Source organism: Gymnodraco acuticeps, unplaced genomic scaffold, assembly GCF_902827175.1.
Source record: "Gymnodraco acuticeps unplaced genomic scaffold, fGymAcu1.1, whole genome shotgun sequence".
Taxonomy (NCBI): Eukaryota; Metazoa; Chordata; class Actinopteri; order Perciformes; family Bathydraconidae; genus Gymnodraco; species Gymnodraco acuticeps.
Window position 1 is genome coordinate 485160 of NW_022991320.1, and position 19966 is coordinate 505125.

The following is a 19966-nucleotide window of genomic DNA, read 5'->3' on the forward strand; positions in this document are numbered from 1 at the left end:
GCTGCCTCTCCTGGTGTTTTTTTCATTGCCGTTGTATGATGAGACCAGCGAGCCTAAATATCATATACGTGAAATAAGTTATTTAGAGACTATGGATGGCAAGGATAAATGTAATAGAGGGATCTACAAACATTACATTGGTGACATACAGTGAGATGGTGCAGGCATGCAGAGCTCATCTGTGCCTCACCTCACCCCACAGTAACTGGCTGGAGAGCGCTCACAAAATAAGTGCCCGCGTTGAATTAGTGCCCGCGCTCCAGCAAGTTACTGTGGGCTTACGAGAGGCAGAGCTCGTCCCTGCCTCACTTCTCATCGCTACCCGTAGTTGTAGTGGAGCTCGGCAAATTTGCTGATTTTGACTATAAAAAGCAATTGGAATCATACATAAATCACACTTACAACACAGATCAGTGGAGACATTTAATATTATTACTATTTAGTTTTTCTTTAGTTGTTTTTCCGTTACATTGGAGTATGACAGGTGAGGCTCTGCCTCCCCTGACTGCACGTCGTTGGTATCTATGTAACACACACCAGCAGAGGTCTAGACTGCTTCCTCTTGATATACATCCTATACCTTTGAAAAGGAAGATGTGATTTCTGTGAATCTCTAAAAAAGCAGTGAGACTTAACTGCTCCAAGTGTCAGTCTGTTCAGGGTTTAGGAAATAGTGCAACAAGTCATGGCCTATTAAAAACATTGTTTGCATATCCTGCGTCTTTCTTATACCCACACCTACACTGGAACTAGCTTTCTTCAAGTTTGGTATTATATTATACAGAGAGAACTGGTCACAAATAAATTGCTACATGTGCTCTCCATTTTTCACCATACCTTTTAATTGAATTCCCATGTATCTTTATGATAGGTTGATCTTATTTTCAACTCTCTACTTGTGCAGTGTAGTTAGAATATAAAGCAAAAATATTTGTAGATGATGGACTAGTGTTATCTGTGGATTCATGGCTGTAAGACGGGACACACTAAGTGTTAATGCTGCGTTTTGTCCTTATTTGTAGTTTTTGTATATTATGAACTGACTAACATCTACTTTACAGCAGCATGCTTGTTGTCTGTCTCTCTCTTTGTCCATGCCCCGCTCTTTTCCATCTCCCTCAGCCCAGAGATGGTTGTTTTCTCTCACTGGTCCTTGGCACTGATTTAATTACTTATTTGTTTAGTTTGTCATATTCTAAACTTCTCTGGCTCCGTGTTTTGCTGAGAAAAGAGATTTCCCTCCCTCCCATCCTCCTGTCAGCATTCCATCCAGTCTCATCCCCCACTCACTGATTGTGTATGCATCCTCTGTTGTTTTACTTTTCCATCCACGTTTTCCTTCATTTCATTTAGCAACACTTTCTGTTCTTTCTTATAATTGTGTACTCCATTGCCTCTGTCATTGTCTCCAACTATTTGCTATTCCCTTCAGGCCAAATAGCTTCAGTGGTCTGTAATAGTCTCCAGGGGAGTCTGCTGTGTCCTCCACCCAGTCAAATGGTGTACAGATCAGTCAGTATTATGCATTGGGTGGATCTGAGCAAGTATTTTTTAATGGGAACTTTGGCAGTAAATGACCATACAGAATACCATGAGTAATGCGGTTATGTTATATTGTAGTTTCCACCAAATAGTACATTAGCTCAATGGCACACCTTCTAATGGGACATTTTATCCTATCAAATCAAAAGTATTAATATGGATTCACGTTGGATTTACAGTTTAATGTTGGTCTGAATGGTCAGAGCCTAATGTGGAGTTTTTCAACAAGGTTTCTGTTTGTTGCCTTTGTGGTCAGATTACTGCAGGAATTGTGAATTAATCACAAGTTAAAGATCAGGATTGTTTATTTTGAAATCTCATTGAAGCATCGTGGCACTTACAGATGCATTGTTTCTTTTGATATTAAAATGAAAGCGTCCTGAGTGTTTATTCTCAGAGAATATAAGCCTTTCATCCACAGAACCATTGGTATAAATTATTAAACCAAATGTTGACTGAAAGAAATCTGTGTGTGAGTGTTCCCAGTATAGGATATCCTTACAGCTTGACCAGCATAAATGCGGTTGATTGGGACTTGGCACCCATTGATTATGGGATGGAGGTTTCTGTGCTGGGCACCACCATCACATCATAACCCAAATGTAGAGCCTCTGCCAGAGGTTTACATAAAGCCTCTCCCTGAGCCAGCTCTACTGTTCTGACAAAAATAATACACATGAATTAGACAGGACATTATATGGTGGACTGGAGTTTGAAAGTATGCAATTATGCTTCTGATTATTTGTCTTGCACAACTAGTCAGTTTCATATACACACCCCTTCTCATGGGGCATTGCTTGATTGCAATCTCAGCAGGAGAGGGAAATGTTAGGCATTGTCTTCAGTTGAAATGGTGGCAAAGGGATATTACACTTTACCTTATAAATCATGCTCTGCTTAAGGATATTTGGCTTGATCATCTTTGACTCCACCCCCCAAATCATTGCCAGTATCCTCAAACCTCAAGTATTGTTTTTGACTTCTGTCTGCTCTATGACTTTATCAGCAGTTCACCCATAAGCAAAACATTTGAATATACATTTTGTTTCTCCATTTAATGAAGAACCAATATGCATTTAGGGTAACACTTTATATTAAGGTAAACAAATTCACCATCAACTAGTTGTTAATTAACATGCATATTAGCAGTATATTGGCTCTTTATTAGTCATTATATCACACTTATTAATGCCTTGTTCTATATGACCATATTCTGCAAGTAATAGGCCATAATTAGAGGGATATTGAGGAAAAACTCTCAACTAATGGCTTATTACTTGTAGGATATGGTCATGTAGAACAAGGCATTAATAAGTGTGATATAATGACTAATAAAGAGCCAATATACTGCTAATCTGCATGTTAATGAACAACTAGTTGATGGTGAATTTGTGTACCTTAATATAAAGTGTTACCGCATTTAGTTTTGGAAAATAGAGAAATTACATTTCACTTAGTTGATTTTAAGTTGTCCTTAAAGTTTAGGAGACTTGGTGCCGTGTTTCAATCCCCTCCTTCTCCAGCTAGTATTAAGGGGCCCTGTTGCTCGGTCTGTGGGGATTACAGTGCGTACAGCCCACCCTCTGCAGGGCACCTGACTGAATCCTCTGCATCTAGCCATGAGAATGAGAACCAAGACTATTCCTTTTTCTTCCAGTGTTGTTTGTGAACATTTCGTTCGTAGCTTTTCAAGAGACAGTGTCACATGACTTCTTTATCCTTTTTTTCTCTGGCACTCTTTCTAAGCACTGAGAGGTTTTCACATAAACAGCATTCATCAGCAGCAATCTTTTATATTTTGACATCCACACTTCATCACTTAATGAAGGACTGAGAGGGTAAAGCGTATTGGGGTCACTGCAGTTTTAAGTATAGGGGAATGTGGAAAATGTTAGACAAGTCTTTGTGTAAGGGTTTGAAAACCAGAACAATGTCAATCTTTATGAAAATGTCTTTATTCTTCCTTTTTGTTTATGCTCCCTAGCAACATCTGTCACCACATTACAATTTCGAACGTGCCTGTGGTTTACCATGCCACGTTTTTCAGTCCCGATGTTTACCGTGATGCATCACCTTAGCACACACTGTACCACACTGTACAAGCCAGACACATGTAGTGGCAATGGCATTCTCTCTTTTCTTCCTATTCCCAGCTTATTCTGCTTTAATGCTGTAAAACTCTCTCATTCCGTCACTTCCTTGCTATTGCTCACATTTCTGAACCCTTACCCATAAACCTCCACATGTCTCTGCAGTCCAGACGGACGGAGGAATGCGTGCACCACTGGGGTCGTCGCATGCAAACTATATGAGTAACATGCCGGACAGGGGGAGAAAGAATTACTTTTTCAGGAAAGGAGTCTGGCTGGACTTTTTTTGCCCATGTTTGGCGAGAGGAAATGAGCGCTGTGTGCTCAGGGGACGTCTCTGAGTTACCCCCCCTCCAACACAGCCAGAGAGGTAGACGGAGAGACTAAGAATAGCACTGGGAGCCCAGGTCAGCTTCGAGCCAGGAGTAAGAAGTTGGGGTGCGATGGGGGAGGGGAACAAAAACATATGATGTCAAATGAAATGAACAGAAGGAGGCTTGTGGAAAGGTAGATGTTATGAATATCTGAAATAAGTTAGAACATGAAGTAAGCATTGAAAAGACTGCATTGTCAAAATCCCAGGTCTTGACAAACGCCTTACACAAGTTGGAGGGACCACTGGGGGATGTGTGTGCAATATCTTGAAGAGCAGGGGGAAAAAGGAGCACAAATAATGATCTGATGGAGGGTGTAATCTGGGCAGTGAATTCTGGTGGGAGCTCCCAGCCTCTCATCTATTTTCTCATATCTTTCTCTTCATGCACAGTTTATCATATCACAACAGCGTGCATAACCACAAATCTCTCATATCTCCCTCGCTGGCAAACATGGAATGAATAAATGACCTGTGAGCCCACAAGATCTTCCTGTCAGAGACACAGAGAGTATAAGTGTGGAGTCGAGGGAGAAAAGATGAAGATGAGATATTGCTCTGCTTTGTGAAAGAGTATGTTGTGCCACAGGATTTAAAGTAGGAGGGGAAGAAATATGTGTTGTAGGAGACGAGGGTCAGTATAATGAATTCCGCGAAGTAATGATGGTGAGATATCAACAGAATATATGAAGAGTGTAGGAATGGTGAAGTGAACAAAAGAATATGAGAAATATATGGTTGTGGGACTCAAGATACGGTTTTATAGGTTTACTTGTTTCTTATTGTATAACAATGCACGATTAAAAGAAAGCATGAAAACACAATTGAATAAGAACACAAGGAATGAAAAATCTCTTAAAAAGTCACTTTAGAAATGGCAATACAAGAAAAGTGTGTACGTTGTGTTCAAGTATTTTCCACATAATACTACACTTTGATGGTTCTTAGTTTAGCCTGGTGTAGTGGAATGCCTGGTTAAGTGAAAACAAGTCCTTTTTCAGTCACAGCTCACCATCTGCTTCTGTTATGTCCATCTTGAAATGGTAGAGCGTAGCATGTTTGGTGGTATTTCAGAGGCTCAAGTAGTCCAAAACAAACAATCCCTATTGTTACTGGCATAGAGTATACTTTGTGTGTGTGTGCATGACAGTGTTTATGTATGTGTGCCTTTGTGTATACTCTCACATGTCTGTTGGCTGTTTATTTGTTTTAATATCTGAGTGGCAGGCTGCACTAATTATGCACATATTTGATAGTTACTTTAAAGCAAGTTGTTTCAGATTTTGCCACCATTGTTTTTTCTCTTCTCATCTCTTCCTCCCCCATCCCTCCCTCTCTCTCTCAGAGCTGAGGTCATATTTGGCTGGGTTTGGTGTGGGCTGGAGTCTGTTTTTCTCATCAGTCAGTGTAGCTCTCAAGAATGCTACATGTGTGAAGGAAAGGGGGTTTATCTGCTCTGTTGGTTATGAAAGTCTGTTTTTAGTATGGCTGCTTCGTCATTACAGACACAACGCTAATCAAATGGAGAGAAAGAGAGAAGGGCATGCAATTGGCTAACTTGGGTGGGACTTGTAGCTACACAGCTTTAATTGAGATATTCATATATTAAACTGCACTGTAACTTTTATTCATGTATTTTTTCTTTTAATGTTTATTTTATTATCTTTGCTTTTTAATGACTTGCCTTGCCTTGCCTTACACAAGAGGGACTGTAAAACTGTTTCTGGATTCATTGTCTTGCTCAAGGACACTTCAGCAGGGTATAGAATACACTTGTGATGTGAACCTGAACACTTACCGTCTTGTGAAGTGAGAACGGTCCCTCTGTGCTCACTATACCACACTGCTGGCATATCTTTAATATCGATCAGTGGTTTCCCACAGCATTTGATATTATCCTCTCTTTCAGACAGTGGCAACATAGTAGAAGAACATTAAAAAAAATATATAATATCAAGAACTCTGAAAACTGAAAAAGTAGTGTTTCTTGATGCCATCATTACACTTTATTTACTTTATTTCAGTGATACGTGTCCTTCCTGTGGATAGAAAAGAGAAGATTTAACAATGTCAAGTAAGGCAGGAATTGTAGGAGGTGATCAGGGGCCTCATGTATAACGCCGTGCGTAGGATTCACGTGGGAAGGTTGCTTACGTAGTAGAAATCCGAAAAATAGGTCCATACATTTTCCGCCACTTCCCGATTCACCAAACATTGCGCACCGGCGAGGAAAGTGCGTACAGCACTTCCTACGCTGGTTTCCCTTTATAAATCACAACCGACTCGAAATGCGGTGCAGCTTTTGCGGGCTTCACGTAACGCCCATATTTGCCTATAAATAGTCAAAGAAACGCCTTTTCATTCATTCATTCTGACTGACTTTATGAAGGAGATCGCAGGAAATGACGACAGAACAGTTAAAAAAGACATCTCACGCCGTGTCAGATGTGGGTTATTTTGGGGAGGTGGAGATAAATCATATTGTTTGGTGGATGCCGTTTGAACCAGAGTAGCAGCATGGAGGTCGGATCGTCACCAAAATAAATAAATAAATGGCCCGAAAAAGGCTAATGACAAAAACAATACACATAGCCTTCCTCAGGCAGTGTGTTTGTACCGGGGACAGGAGACCCCCCCCTTGATGAGAGACTGTAAGAAATGATCGGGGAATCCCTCCGGAGTGGAGTCATGATGACTGGATCTGAATTATGTTTTTGTATTTGGTGGTTTGTGTCCCAGCTGTCGATCAGCTGTGCGCAGCGTCTCCACTGCAGCCTGTGCGTCTCAACCCCGCCCCCCGCAGCAACCCTATATCCACCAGTTAAAGGAAATACAACTAATGGGTTGTGTTATATCAGCTGTACAATTTACCACATATGGTGTTCTTAGCTTCCATACCTCCTGTGTTTTACGAGCGACTTATCAAGTCTTGGCAAACGGCATAAAACACGATTAAACGTGATAGTATATACAACCATGCTCGTATCTACAACCTATAGAAATGCAACACGGCGTCAGTTTAAAGTAATGCTGTCCTCCTGCTTACCGCATCATTTATGAGAAAACATTTCATAACATTAACACAACATATTCGAGATGGTTTTAAATAACATATCCGTATTTATTTATTTCTCCAAGTTATGTTCTTGTGTGCACTGAGGAGTCTCAAACAGGCATTTGTTTAATCATTTTAAGATTGGCTTTAATCAATGTTTGAAAATGAATTCTTCATATATGATAAATGAGAGGTAACATTTTGTTTATGGTATTATTTCCACATATTTCTCTCCATTCTTCCTTCTGCCAACGGTGTCGCAGTTTCTCGTCTCTCCCGTTGTTGTGCTTAGTGCGTACGCATGGGTTAGAGTTTGCGTGGAGGACCGCACGTTTTCCCGTCAAGTTAGTATTTTATAAATCGCAAACATTGCGTAGAAACTGGCGTACGCCATTTTTTGAGCGTATATCGCTTTATAAATGAGGCCCCTGGTCCTTACTCTAATAATACATTTAAGAAATATATATATTTTCAATTTTTTCTTAACTTTCTATTTTGTGTTGCTTTTGTAAAATCATTGCTTTTGTAATTCCCCTCACCTTGGTAATGTCCAAGACAGGGATTAAGTAAAGTCCTGTGGAGAAAAATGCCTGCAAATAGGATATTTGCAAATCCATCCCAATGAAAGCTCTGGCAGAACAAAGAGTCTCCCTCAGCACAGTGTACCTCATGTGCAAGCCTGTTCCAGGTGGGTGGAGAATTTCTGCATGCAATTAAGACTCCTTCAGAGGCATAGTGACCTTTGACCTTGACTGCTCGTAAATGGTGACCTTTAGGAATGTCTTGAGGACCAAGGATTGGTAATTGTGGATTGGTGTCTGAGCTCTGGATGCCGGTAGGACTAATGAGGGAATAGAGAGTGTTGTTTATATAGTTACTGTGGCTAGACTAATCTGTAAGGAGATATGTGAATGATCCGGGCGCCACAAAGCTCATATAATGCCTGGGAGCGCTTCAGAAGGTTTCCATGACTTTTTCATATTCTGACGAAATCTTATTTAAAAATACTTGGTTTTGCTTGGTGTTATAAGGAATTTTAAGGAAAAGCCTGTTCGCATTAACTGAAAAATAAATAAATGAGAAGGCATTTTTAAGTTGCCCGCTCACACGTGCAGGGTCAGCTTGCAGATGGCTCAATTGGGCGCGCACAATATAGTTAGTGTCCTCAGCACACTCACACACATGCCGATTGACATTTGTTGCTCTTTGTTCTTTGGACAGACAGAGACTTGTTGTGTCAGGAAAAATTGATTGTGATTCAGAGATGCTAACTGAGTTAGCTGGCCTCTTGTCAGCCTCTTTGCCAAACTGCTATTGTTTTTAATGTAGATCTTTGTGAGAGTAGGCCCAAACTTTTTTTTCTATTTGTGTGTCATTCTCACTGTGTCTCATTCACTTCCTGCTTCAGACACACATCCATAAACACAGACCAGTCACCTTTGGCCCACTGTAATAGCTGCTCATGGCCTTACACTCTTTCCACCCCGCTCCAGATGTTATTGACACACCCAAGGAGTCCTGCAGAGAGACATTTACGGAGACACGCAGCCAAACACACACACGCACACAATTCTTCTCTCTGCATGCAACCTTGTAAAGTTACTTACACACACACACACACACACACACACACACACACACACACACACACACACACACACACACACACACACACACACACACACACACACACACACACACACACACACACACACACACACACACACACAACACACACACACACACACACACACACACACACACACACACACACACACACACACACTTGCCCCCAGTTGTGCTTCAAACACACAGATAATTCAGGACGATGTTAGAGTCATGTCAAACAGCACGTGGGTTCGTTTTGGACTCTGAACTGTTGGTTTTGATAACATGCAGGGAGACGCTTGGCCTTACAAGCCCCAAAGTAAAAATCCTATTTATCTTTTGGTTTGTTTTTCTTTGGTTGATTATGAGACCTTGGAGATTCTGCAACAAAGCTAACATCTTAAAATAACACTGCGCTTAGTTTGTTCAGCAGTAGAGTTATATCTCACTGATCTCATGGTAACACATCATGAGTTGTTGAGTTGCCACGGTGACCTGCAGTTTGACTGACTGCAGGGTACGGTAGAACAGGTTTTCACCTGCAAAATATGTTTGTTTCACAGTCAGGAGCCATCCATCTGAGTCAAACACTGAATGAAGGTCATTGTGTTGACCTTCCTGTTTTACGCATGTACTGTAAAGGCCTCTGGGAATGGGGAAACAAGTATGCATGTGTCACAGCTGAAGAGAATTCATATTGGTTGGTGCAATGTAGAGAAGTGTGTTATGGCTAAGACAACATGTGTGCGGTAAAACATCTGGCTGTGCAGGTCTGTGTGTCCTCTGTGAACAATAAAATACTGAACACATGGCGTACGCAGCTCTCTACATACTCAAGCTCAGATATGGAAGTTTTAGGCACACAAAAATCAAGCAGTCGTTTTGTTCAACCTGTGTTTTGTTGACATTACTAATGTCATGTCTATGTCACTCCTATTGCACAGTAGCTGACCTGTGTGTTTTTCTGTGTGTCCTCAGGGCAATATTCGCATATGATGGAGTCACCAACAAGCTCAAGCTGGCTGACTCAGGAGGTAAAATGGATTGTAATAAGTGGCGTGTTTGTAATGCTAACTTTGTATTTCTAAGCCCTGCAAAGAATGACACTGACAGGATTTTGACTTTAAGCCTAAAAGGAATACACCTCACCTCTTGTGTTAAGAGAACATTCTTACAACTGTTGAGCAAAAATGGATCATGTCATTGCATTTGTTCCCTAATTTCTAACAGCGGGTGGTGTGGCAGAACTGTCCGGCAAATTTCACATCTCCAAGCCTCAATACGGACTGTGCAAAGTGGGAAGTGTGGAGACAGGAGGCCCCCGGATTGCTATGATCAACTGGGTGAGTGGCAGGCTGGCTCCTGGGGCTTAGCACTTGTAAGCACAAGCTTATCACGTTAAAGAAACACACAGCAGCACAAATTACAGGAAGACACATAAACCTATGAAAGTAGCAGGTACACTGAGGTGCTCACAGACTTGCATTCATAAAGATTCAGCAATGACATTTAGCAGTTGCAAGACAATGGGTTTAACATCTTAAGTAGTCACATACTGAAAACTCTATGGACTCATTAATCTGTTAAATGCTCTGTGGAAAATCCTAAGCTTCTTGACTTATTCACATTCTATAGTTTTGTTTTGACATGGGCTTATTTGGCATCAGACATGTGGTAGGATGTATTATAACTTAATTGTATTACATACAAATCTTTATGAATCGCAGGGCATGTCTAATATTTGTATTTATCAGTGTACTGCACTGAAATGAATCTATTGAATTACATTTTTTGCAGGTCTGTAACCTTGATTTGTTAATAATATATATATATATGAAAATAAGTCCAGTAAAATAATGCTGAAAGGGTTTACAATGACACCAATCTGCTGTTATATTGGCCATATTAAAGGAAATCAGTGTCAAAAATTATTTTCATATTAGGTTTGTAAATACTCAAAACAATACCGATGCTTTGAATTATACTCCATAATACAATAGCTGCCCACTGCTCCTAGTACTAGACTCTTGTACTAGGATGGGTTAAATGCAGAGGCCACATTTCACTGTGTGTGCTGTGTGCTCTGCATGTGTGACCATTAAAAGAGGGTTTCATCCCTCCCAATTCTAATTCTAATAATGAGCTAATATTTGAGCTTCTATGTTTTCATTATCAAAATGGTCAAACAGAGATTTTACCACAGCAATGTGAATCCTATTGTTCTAGTGTTATTTTAGTCCACTCCAAGAGAGGTATGATATGAATGTAAGTGTCCCCATCCTGTCTTTGTCTGCAGGTCGGTCAAAATGTGGATGACTTCCGAAGGACAGAATGTGCCAGCCACATTCCAGCCATCAAAAACTTTTTCAAGGTGCAGTACATCATGATGTGCAAAATCATAAATCACTAACCCTTGTGGGCTTCATCCATAGCTTTGTCTATTTGTTTAGTTTCCCATTAAATGTGTATTAAAGATGACAGAATTGCAGCTTTGATATTTGCGGTCAGGGGTGAGACTCAAGTAGTCATGTTCATGAAAAGAATATACCTGTCACAAACCGAAATTCTTGCTAAACAAAAAATATTTCTGTCCAACATCCCCCCCCCCCTGGACTCTAGACTTTGTGCTCACAAACTCTATATTTACTCACGGGAGTTTACTTTGTATTGTTTAGAGAGTTTCCTGTCCTCAGTCCACTTCCTGTTCTGTTGCAGTGTTGGTCATGTGATTGGTCTATCCATGCCATGTTGCTATCAGGGAGAGACAGCTACATTTGGGTTTAAAAGCTCCATTGTTTGAGGTGCTACCTGAATTCACGTCACAAACTCACGCCGTGACACGAAGTAGAGGGAATAGAAAAAAAGCTCATTCATCTATATTTTTTATGATTCAGGTTCATGTGTTTTTTATGAATAGTATATAAGCAACTCTGTCCAACTCAATGTTAACTGCAACTTCTGTCAGTGTGTGCTCCTCAAACTGTGTTTATTTAGTGTCACAGCAAACTAGAGGTTCTAATGACTCCTAGGTTTACTAGTTTCCATATAAAGGCATCATCCAGTCAACTGCAGAAGCATCTGTGGAATGTTTGTTGTTTTTTGTCCCTTTTTTTTTTTTTAAACGGTGAATGTGAAAGTCAAGACTGGGATTATGTGAGCCTCTGACTGAAACCCGTGTGTGTGCGTGTGTGTGTGTGTGTGTGTGTGTGTGTGTGTGTGTGTGTGTGTGTGTGTGTGTGTGTGTGTGTGTGTGTGTGTGCGTGTGTGTGTGTGTGTGTGTTGGTCCTGTGTGCATGTCATTTTGGGATTAGAAAAGTGTACAGAAATTATTACATTGTAAATATTACTTAGATTAAATGTGTCTATCCTTCAGACAATTGTGGGACAATTGTGACCCCCTAACCTTGCCACACACACACACACACACACACACACACACACACACACACACACACACACACACACACACACACACACACACACACACACACACACACACACACACACACACACACACACAAACTCACTATTGTCACCACTACTTCTCTGTGATTACGGCAACAAATGGAACTCAATCATGACCAAACTGTTGTTCTGAATAGTTTACACTTTGAGAATAAGAAAGAAACGTTTCTTAGATGTATTATATATCTGGTTCATATTAATAGACAACATATTATATCACCTTGCACCATGGCCATCCCTGCCAAGCATATGGATTGCATTTGCCAAGACTGTAGTGACATAACTGTGCTATCCTGTTTCCTGTTCATTCCAACTTTACGAGCAAACGTGGCGTTTTCACACATTTTTAAGGCACAGTAATCCTCTTGACTCATCTTTCCCATCAAGTTCATTGCTCGTAAAGGGAAACAAATGTTTTAACGTGCTTCATATGCCGGTAAAGAAAGCATTGTTGAAAACGTGTAAAGCACAGCTGTCTGCGTCATATCTCGCTCTGTAAAATCATCTGGGATTGGCGTGTGATTAATTCCTGAAAAAATATTACTCACAGCAGTTGGATAATAATTTATATTTATCTTCAAAAGGATTTCACATCCACATGGCAACAATTAGTACACCAAGAAGTGACCCACTGTATAGAGATTCAGTAATTGTAGATACCTCACAGATTTCTCATGTTTTAAAGATAACAGGCATCAATTACTTCAATCGCCGCCTCCATGTATCTGTATCTTGACAATTTTAACTTAAGAAACAATGTTTATTAATTAATAAAAAAAAAGTCAATCAGTTAATATGTTTATTTTTAATTCAAAGTATTTTTTTGACAATAATTGTGAATGTGGCACTTTTTAATAATGGTCTATTTTGACGACAGGAAATCCAAACGTTATCAGCCAATGCTCAGGCCAAGTCAAGGACATGGCATTACAAAATACATTTTGTGAAAACTCAAAGGCTTCCTGTTTTTAGGCCACTTCTACATAATTCTTTTGTGAATTAAAATATAATTAAACAGTTTTTATATGTTCTCAGGGGATGTTGGATGGGACGTTGGATAGATATTAATATTACAGGTTTTACAAGGTTGTATTTAAATGTTGTCCACAGAAAATAAACAGACACCGCAGCCTAACAATCCTGACTCACAGCTAAATTCATACTTGACCTTGCAATTTACGGGAAACAGAACTACTGAGATAACCCATGTACATAAATCGACTGATGTGATGATAACTGGGGGCTCAATGAACTTGTTTTCTTGGAGTCTTGGCTTTCATTGCCTTGGATGCAGTTAGTTAGATTTTCCCTTGGCACTTAGTTGGTGTGTTTTTGTTGTTTGCCTTTTTCCTCTTTCATTTTGTTCACGTTGTCTTCCTGGCTTGCTATGCTGCATGTTCCAGCTGGCAGTGAGGGGCTTTCTTTAAGGCGAGTCTGCAGCAGCAGATTTGGATACATTACATACTGTACTCCTGGGTGGCGTTAAGTTATGACAACTTTAATATGAATAGGGTGCAGCTGATTTCATTGTTCTCCGATAACACTAGAATAATAACTGAATAAAGTGAGTCAGAAGGGTGTGTGTGTGTGTGTCAGATCAGATGTTGGTGTGTCAGATCAGATGTTGATACTGTGAGTGATACACTGGAGGATAACATGATCTAATATAGTATTAGAAAGTGTTGTACAATTGGAAATGAAGCAACAAGTGAAACTGAATCATTTTTCTTTAATTTAATAAAAATCCATGCTTTAATTAATCAAACATTTAAGAAGCATAACCATATTTGTCCACGAAAAGGTCTGACAGAAAAACTGTCTTTTTCTGTGGAGCATGATATTTGGATTTTAACAAAGAACAATAATGGTATTATAAACGTGGAGCAAAGCAACTTGTGCAGGTCGAGGCACTAAACCCTGAAGCACTTCATCATTCTCGTCTGTCCTGTCGCCCGACACACACTTGAGATCAGAGGCTTTACTTTCATGTCAACCAACATAGGCCTCTTTGCTCCTCCTGTCTTAATTAAACTGAGGAGCTGTCACTACCAATGTGGAACATTATGTCATAAATATACCAATAAATAATCTAACTGCCCATGAATCACCTAACATTATCTTTTTTACATTTAAAGAAACTTATTCAACACAGTGATGTACACAATTGAACAACATTTTAATGAGGAATTCTTGGTGCAATAATAAAACTGGGTCAGACTTCATCTTGGGACACTTGAGTATCCCCGCATCCACGTACTGCATCTGCCTGAACAGACACGCTAAGTCAGACAGTCTGTGTGAAGCCGTTCCACAGCGGACAGTTTGTATAGAGTTGAGCACAACTATATATTTAGCCTGTATTTCGCAACCTGTCACATCACCTTGGATAGTATTCTTATTCCCATCGTCATTTTCATCGCCAAGGTTAATAATGCTACAAATACTTGATTCTAAGTCAACATGCCCGTTGGACGTTATGCAGAGATGTTTCCTTAGATATGGGGGATTATGCCTCACGTTCCTGAATAAAGCAGTTTACTGTTGAAGCAGCAGTAAAACATCTTGCCAATTGGCATGTGTGAATACTTTGCATTTACAGCAAAACACATGTAATTGGGCGGAAACAGATGGAAAATAACATTTAGGGAATTGTGAGAGACAATCTTAGGGACTTTATTTAAACTTTAACACATGTGATTTACATATTGAATAAAATAATACAAAAGGAATCCAGGTCCTAAAGTGCCTCAGTGCTGTTAAATGACTCCACAAGAGTTTTAAAAAGTAAGGTATATATTTAGAGATCATTTGCGTGAAAAATTGTAGAAGCATGGAAGAAAATATCTTATTTGTCCTGCTTTTTCATAAACTACGAGTATAGTGACACCATCACTAACCCTGGCAGTGTTTGTACCTCCTGTACCTCATCAAATACAGTTCATGAGGATAAAGGGTTGGTGTCATGTGTAATGGGTAAACTTGTTCTGCTACTATGGGCTTTTTGTGTAGATTGTGGCTCTCTCTGTTTCCATGATTTTCCAAGACTCCCTGGCAGAACTGTGGACTGCTTGTTTGGTGTGTGTGCAGTTGGTAGTGACAGCTAGAGTGATACGGATTATACACTGCGCTGACATGTATTATAGGGCACATTGAATGCTCTGTTCAGTGTCAGTGTCAGCGGTGCCACTCAGATAAAGCCGTGGTTTCCTGTTGGAGGCAGACAGACCTGGCTCTCCATCAGAAAAGCCTGGACTTACTATGAAAGGAAATCATTCTGAGGTGCTGCCCACATACATGAATGAGTTCAGCTTATGTCTAACACCTATCCATCCCATAGAAATAGCATCAGTAGAACACTATGTTATTGTTCTGTGGTTTTTTAATATGATCTGTTGATAGTGTTTTTATGTCTCTTAATCTCCCTTAAGCTTGATTTCCAAGTATTAAGCAACTATTGCATGTTAACTAAGGCCCTGTCTTTCTCTACTTTTTTGCAAAAGCACAAGCTTTCACACCCTTGTGTTCTTACTTTCCCCATATCACGCCCTATTTTCCCCCTACTGCCATCAATAACCATCCAAACCAATGCATTCCTATGCTCATTCTAAAGCCAGGGATTATTTTCACTCTCTCACAATCCTTAAAACTGAAGCAGTTGCACAACTGTTTGGCTCTGAGTTTGCATAACTCCAAGTAAGACCAAGAGAAAACCACCAGAGGGACTATGTGTACTTGTGTATGGATTTATTGTGTCTACAGAATGTAACGGTGGAATAAATTCACATGTCTAAATCTATGTGCCGTCTCTTTCTCTTCGTGTTTCAGGAAGTTCATGTGTTCATTAGTGCAGAGAAAGTGGAGGATGTGACAGAGGAGAATATACAAGCTGAGCTCAACAAGGTCCAGGCCAATGCTCCCACCCAGTGGGCGAGAAGGAGCTCCAGGTCCGCTGACAAAGAGGACTTAGTGGTGAGTCTACTCTACTGCAATACCGCGTCTGCCCATCAGATGGCGACAAAGACTTTCATAGACACATTATTGATTGATTGATTGATTGATTGAAAAGTTTATTAACAGCTTGTATATTGGGTACAGTACAGTACAGCTCAAAACATACAATTGTTAAGGGGATGCAGACCAGAGAAAGACTTTCGTCTTGTTTACATCAGGGTCCCCCATTTCCAATTCATCATGTCATTTAAGACATATAAGACATATTTGACATACAGATGGCTTATTTACAATTTACATACAGGTGGTTTTTTTATGACATCATTCAAGACAGAAACGTACCTCCTTAGTGACTTCAGTGTTTTACTTTTGCTATTAGTATGTTGTTTAACCATGCTCGTGAAAATAATAATCATTAAAAAAAAGCTGTTCATATTTTGACATTTTAAGAATGTGTGGCTCTGCATTCACTATTCCTTTGTATTTCATAAAGGGTACAAACTACAGAAAAACTAATGCTGCCATGGAGATGAGACGTATAAACAGAGACTCCTTCTGGGCCCGTGCAGAGGTATGCTAAAGTATCCATCTGTTTGGCCACATTTTAGAGGCTTAAATGTAGCTACCCTGCCGTTTACTCTTTCATTGTTTCCCATTGTTTTTTGCAAGCGTGAAGAGGAAGAGAGGAAAGACGATGATAAGAGACGAGCAGCAGAGGAGAGACGCCGCATTGAAAGAGAAAGAGTTTTAAAAGAGAGGACGGATGCAGAAGAGAGAGACAAGAGGATGAATGAGAAGCTACAGATGATTGAGGAGCAAAGGTGGGAGCAACGGCTTTCAATACTGTCCTATAGTGGCTTTATTTTGTGTAAATTGAAGGAGCAAAGTAAATTAAATTACACAGTAAATGCACCAATAATTATTTACGGGAACACTAACAAGTGGTGCTGTTTTATTGGTCTTCCTGTCTCGCAGGAGAAAACGGGCAGAGCAAGAAGAAGAGCTAGGCAAAAAGGAGAAATTAAAATGGGTGAGTGAAATGATGTGTAGCTAAACCTTTCAATGATCGTCTAGCTTTGGCTTGTAAAATGATTGAAAATGGTCAATTAAATGGCTTTGGGTAGTGGCAAAATGGACACCTGCTTTTCTGCCTTGTGGTTTTCCAGTTTGGTCAGATATGCCTGAAGTCATTGACCGCTGTGTAAGAACTGGATTGACCTTTATCCTTGAGACGTTTGATTCCAAAACTATAATTGTTTCTGAGGATATTATAACTGAACCTTTAATTCATGACCCCCTTCATCATCATATAAACTGCTATATGAGCAAACGGTGGAGTTATTAAAATGTACAGGGGAATGTGGACTATGTACCCGCTGCTGATCGTTCAGTTCGTAATGAGACATTTAATAGATGCATAGTTGATAAGAACATTATCATTTAGCTAATTAACTTGTCACAGATTCCTTGTCTCACGCACTGAATGGTTGCTATGCATATTCACGGCTTGAAATAGCGAAACATGAGACACAACGATTATAGAGTATGCTGAATGCCAAAACATGCCAGGGTTGTTGGTAGCATGTTTAAACTGTGCAAATAGTAAACAAGAAACTGACAAATCTCAGTCTGCAGGTGGGTTTGTTTGTATGATCATAGTTTTGGAGGAGGCGCTCTTCAGCAGTTACACATTAACCTCCGGTATTTGGTTCGGACTGTACAGTGATACCTGTGCGAGGTGAGAGTAATGGTGGTTTTACTTTTGTGTAGTTTAGAGATATTAGAGATGCCTAAGAGTAAAGCAAAAGAAACTGCTTCGGATACAGTGGGGCAAAACAAGTATTTAGTCAGCCACCAATTGTGTAAGTTCTCCCACTTTAAGAGACAAAATGAGAAAAAAAAAAAATCCAGAAAATCACATTGTCTGATTTTTAAAGAATTTATTTGCAAATTATGGTGGAAAATAAGTATTTGGTCAATAACAAAAGTTCATTTCAATACTTTGTTATATACCCTTTGTTGGCAATGACAGAGGTCAAACATTTTCTGTAAGTCTTCACAAGGTTGTCACACACTGTTGCTGGTATTTTGGCCCATTCCTCCATGCAGATCTCCTCTAGAGCAGTGATGTTTTGGGGCTGTCGCTGGGCAACACGGACTTTCAACTCCCTCCAAAGATTTTCTATGGGGTTGAGATCTGGAGACTGGCTAGGCCACTCCAGGACCTTGAAATGCTTCTTACGAAGCCACTCCTTCGTTGCCCGGGCGGTGTGTTTGGGATCATTGTCATGCTGAAAGACCCAGCCACGTTTCATCTTCAATGCCCTTGCTGATGGAAGGAGGTTGTCACTCAAAATCTCACGATACATGGCCCCATTCATTCTTTCCTTTACACGGATCAGTCGTCCTGGTCCCTTTGCAGAAAAACAGCCCCAAAGCATGATGTTTCCACCCCCATGTTTCACAGTAGGTATGGTGTTCTTTGGATGCAACTCAGCATTCTTTCTCCTCCAAACACGTCTAGTTGAGTTTTTACCAAAAAGTTCTATTTTGGTTTCATCTGACCATATGACATTCTCCCAATCCTCTTCTGGATCATCTAAATGCTCTCTAGCAAACTTCAGACGGGCCTGGACATGTACTGGCTTAAGCAGGGGGACACGTCTGGCACTGCAGGATTTGGGTCCCTGGCGGCGTAGTGTGTTACTGATGGTAGCCTTTGTTACTTTGGTCCCAGCTCTCTGCAGGTCATTGACTAGGTCCCCCCGTGTGGTTCTGGGATTTTTGCTCACCGTTCTTGTGATCATTTTGACCACACGGGGTGAGATCTTGCGTGGAGCCCCAGATCGAGGGAGATTATCAGTGGTCTTGTATGTCTTCCATTTTCTAATAATTGCTCCCACAGTTGATTTCTTCAAACCAAGCTGCTTTCCTATTGCAGATTCAGTCTTCCCAGCCTGGTGCAGGTCTACAATTTTGTTTCTGGTGTCCTTTGACAGCTCTTTGGTCTTGGCCATAGTGGAGTTTGGAGTGTGACTGTTTGAGGTTGTGGACAGGTGTCTTTTATACTGATAACAAGTTCAAACATGTGCCATTAATACAGTTAACGAGTGGAGGACAGAGGAGGCTCTTAAAGAAGAAGTTACAGGTCTGTGAGAGCCAGATATCTTGTTTGTTTCTAGGTGACCAAATACTTATTTTACTGAGGAATTTACCAATGAATTCATTACAAATCCTACAATGTGATTTCCTGGATTATTTCCCCCCATTTTGTCTCTCATAGTTGAAGTGTACCTAGGATGAAAATTACAGGCCTCTCATCTTTTTAAGTGGGAGAACTTGCACAATTGTTGGCTGACTAAATACTTTTTTGCCCCCACTCATTGCTTTGTGTCAGCAGTTTTCAGATCATTAATTCAGGACTACATTTTGAAACATTCAAGTTACACTAATCTCAGGTGTTGTCATCTACTTTATCAAATAGTTTAAAATGAAGAGAATGATTGCTGTGTTTGTGCACTGACAGGAGCATCAGCAGAGGGAGCATTTTGATGACATGAGGGCACGCCTGAGAAGGAGTGAGTCCATAGAAAAAGCAGCGGTAAGTGAATCTAATTTATTTTGTACTCTGTCAAAGACCTGACCTGTCTTTTAGAATGCAGTTTTTTGTTGAAACCTTCTTAAAAACTGGCCAAGTCTGTTTAAAAATGTCAATTGAATTCTTATTCTGTATGTTTCTTGACCTGCAGGAGGCAGCAGAATTAGTGTCCCAGCGCTCCATGAACCCCAGGGAGTTCTTCAGGCAGCTCTCATCAACATCATCATCACAGAGTCCCACCAGCCCTGGATCCTCCCGCTCTGGTACGTTCACTGTGTGAGCTT

General features: G+C 40.3%; 1 protein-coding gene across 1 annotated transcript in view; it reads left to right on the plus strand.

Moving 5' to 3' along the window:
- si:dkey-40c11.2 (drebrin-like protein) overlaps nt 1-19966 on the plus strand; it is a 33261-nt gene that overhangs the window by 9255 nt on the left and 4040 nt on the right. The window contains exons 2-10 of the mRNA XM_034240286.1: nt 9647-9702; nt 9899-10011; nt 10965-11039; nt 15959-16102; nt 16578-16655; nt 16754-16905; nt 17060-17114; nt 19611-19685; nt 19834-19945. Coding sequence (XP_034096177.1) covers nt 9647-9702; nt 9899-10011; nt 10965-11039; nt 15959-16102; nt 16578-16655; nt 16754-16905; nt 17060-17114; nt 19611-19685; nt 19834-19945 — 860 coding nt within the window. The remainder of the gene's footprint in view (nt 1-9646; nt 9703-9898; nt 10012-10964; nt 11040-15958; nt 16103-16577; nt 16656-16753; nt 16906-17059; nt 17115-19610; nt 19686-19833; nt 19946-19966) is intronic.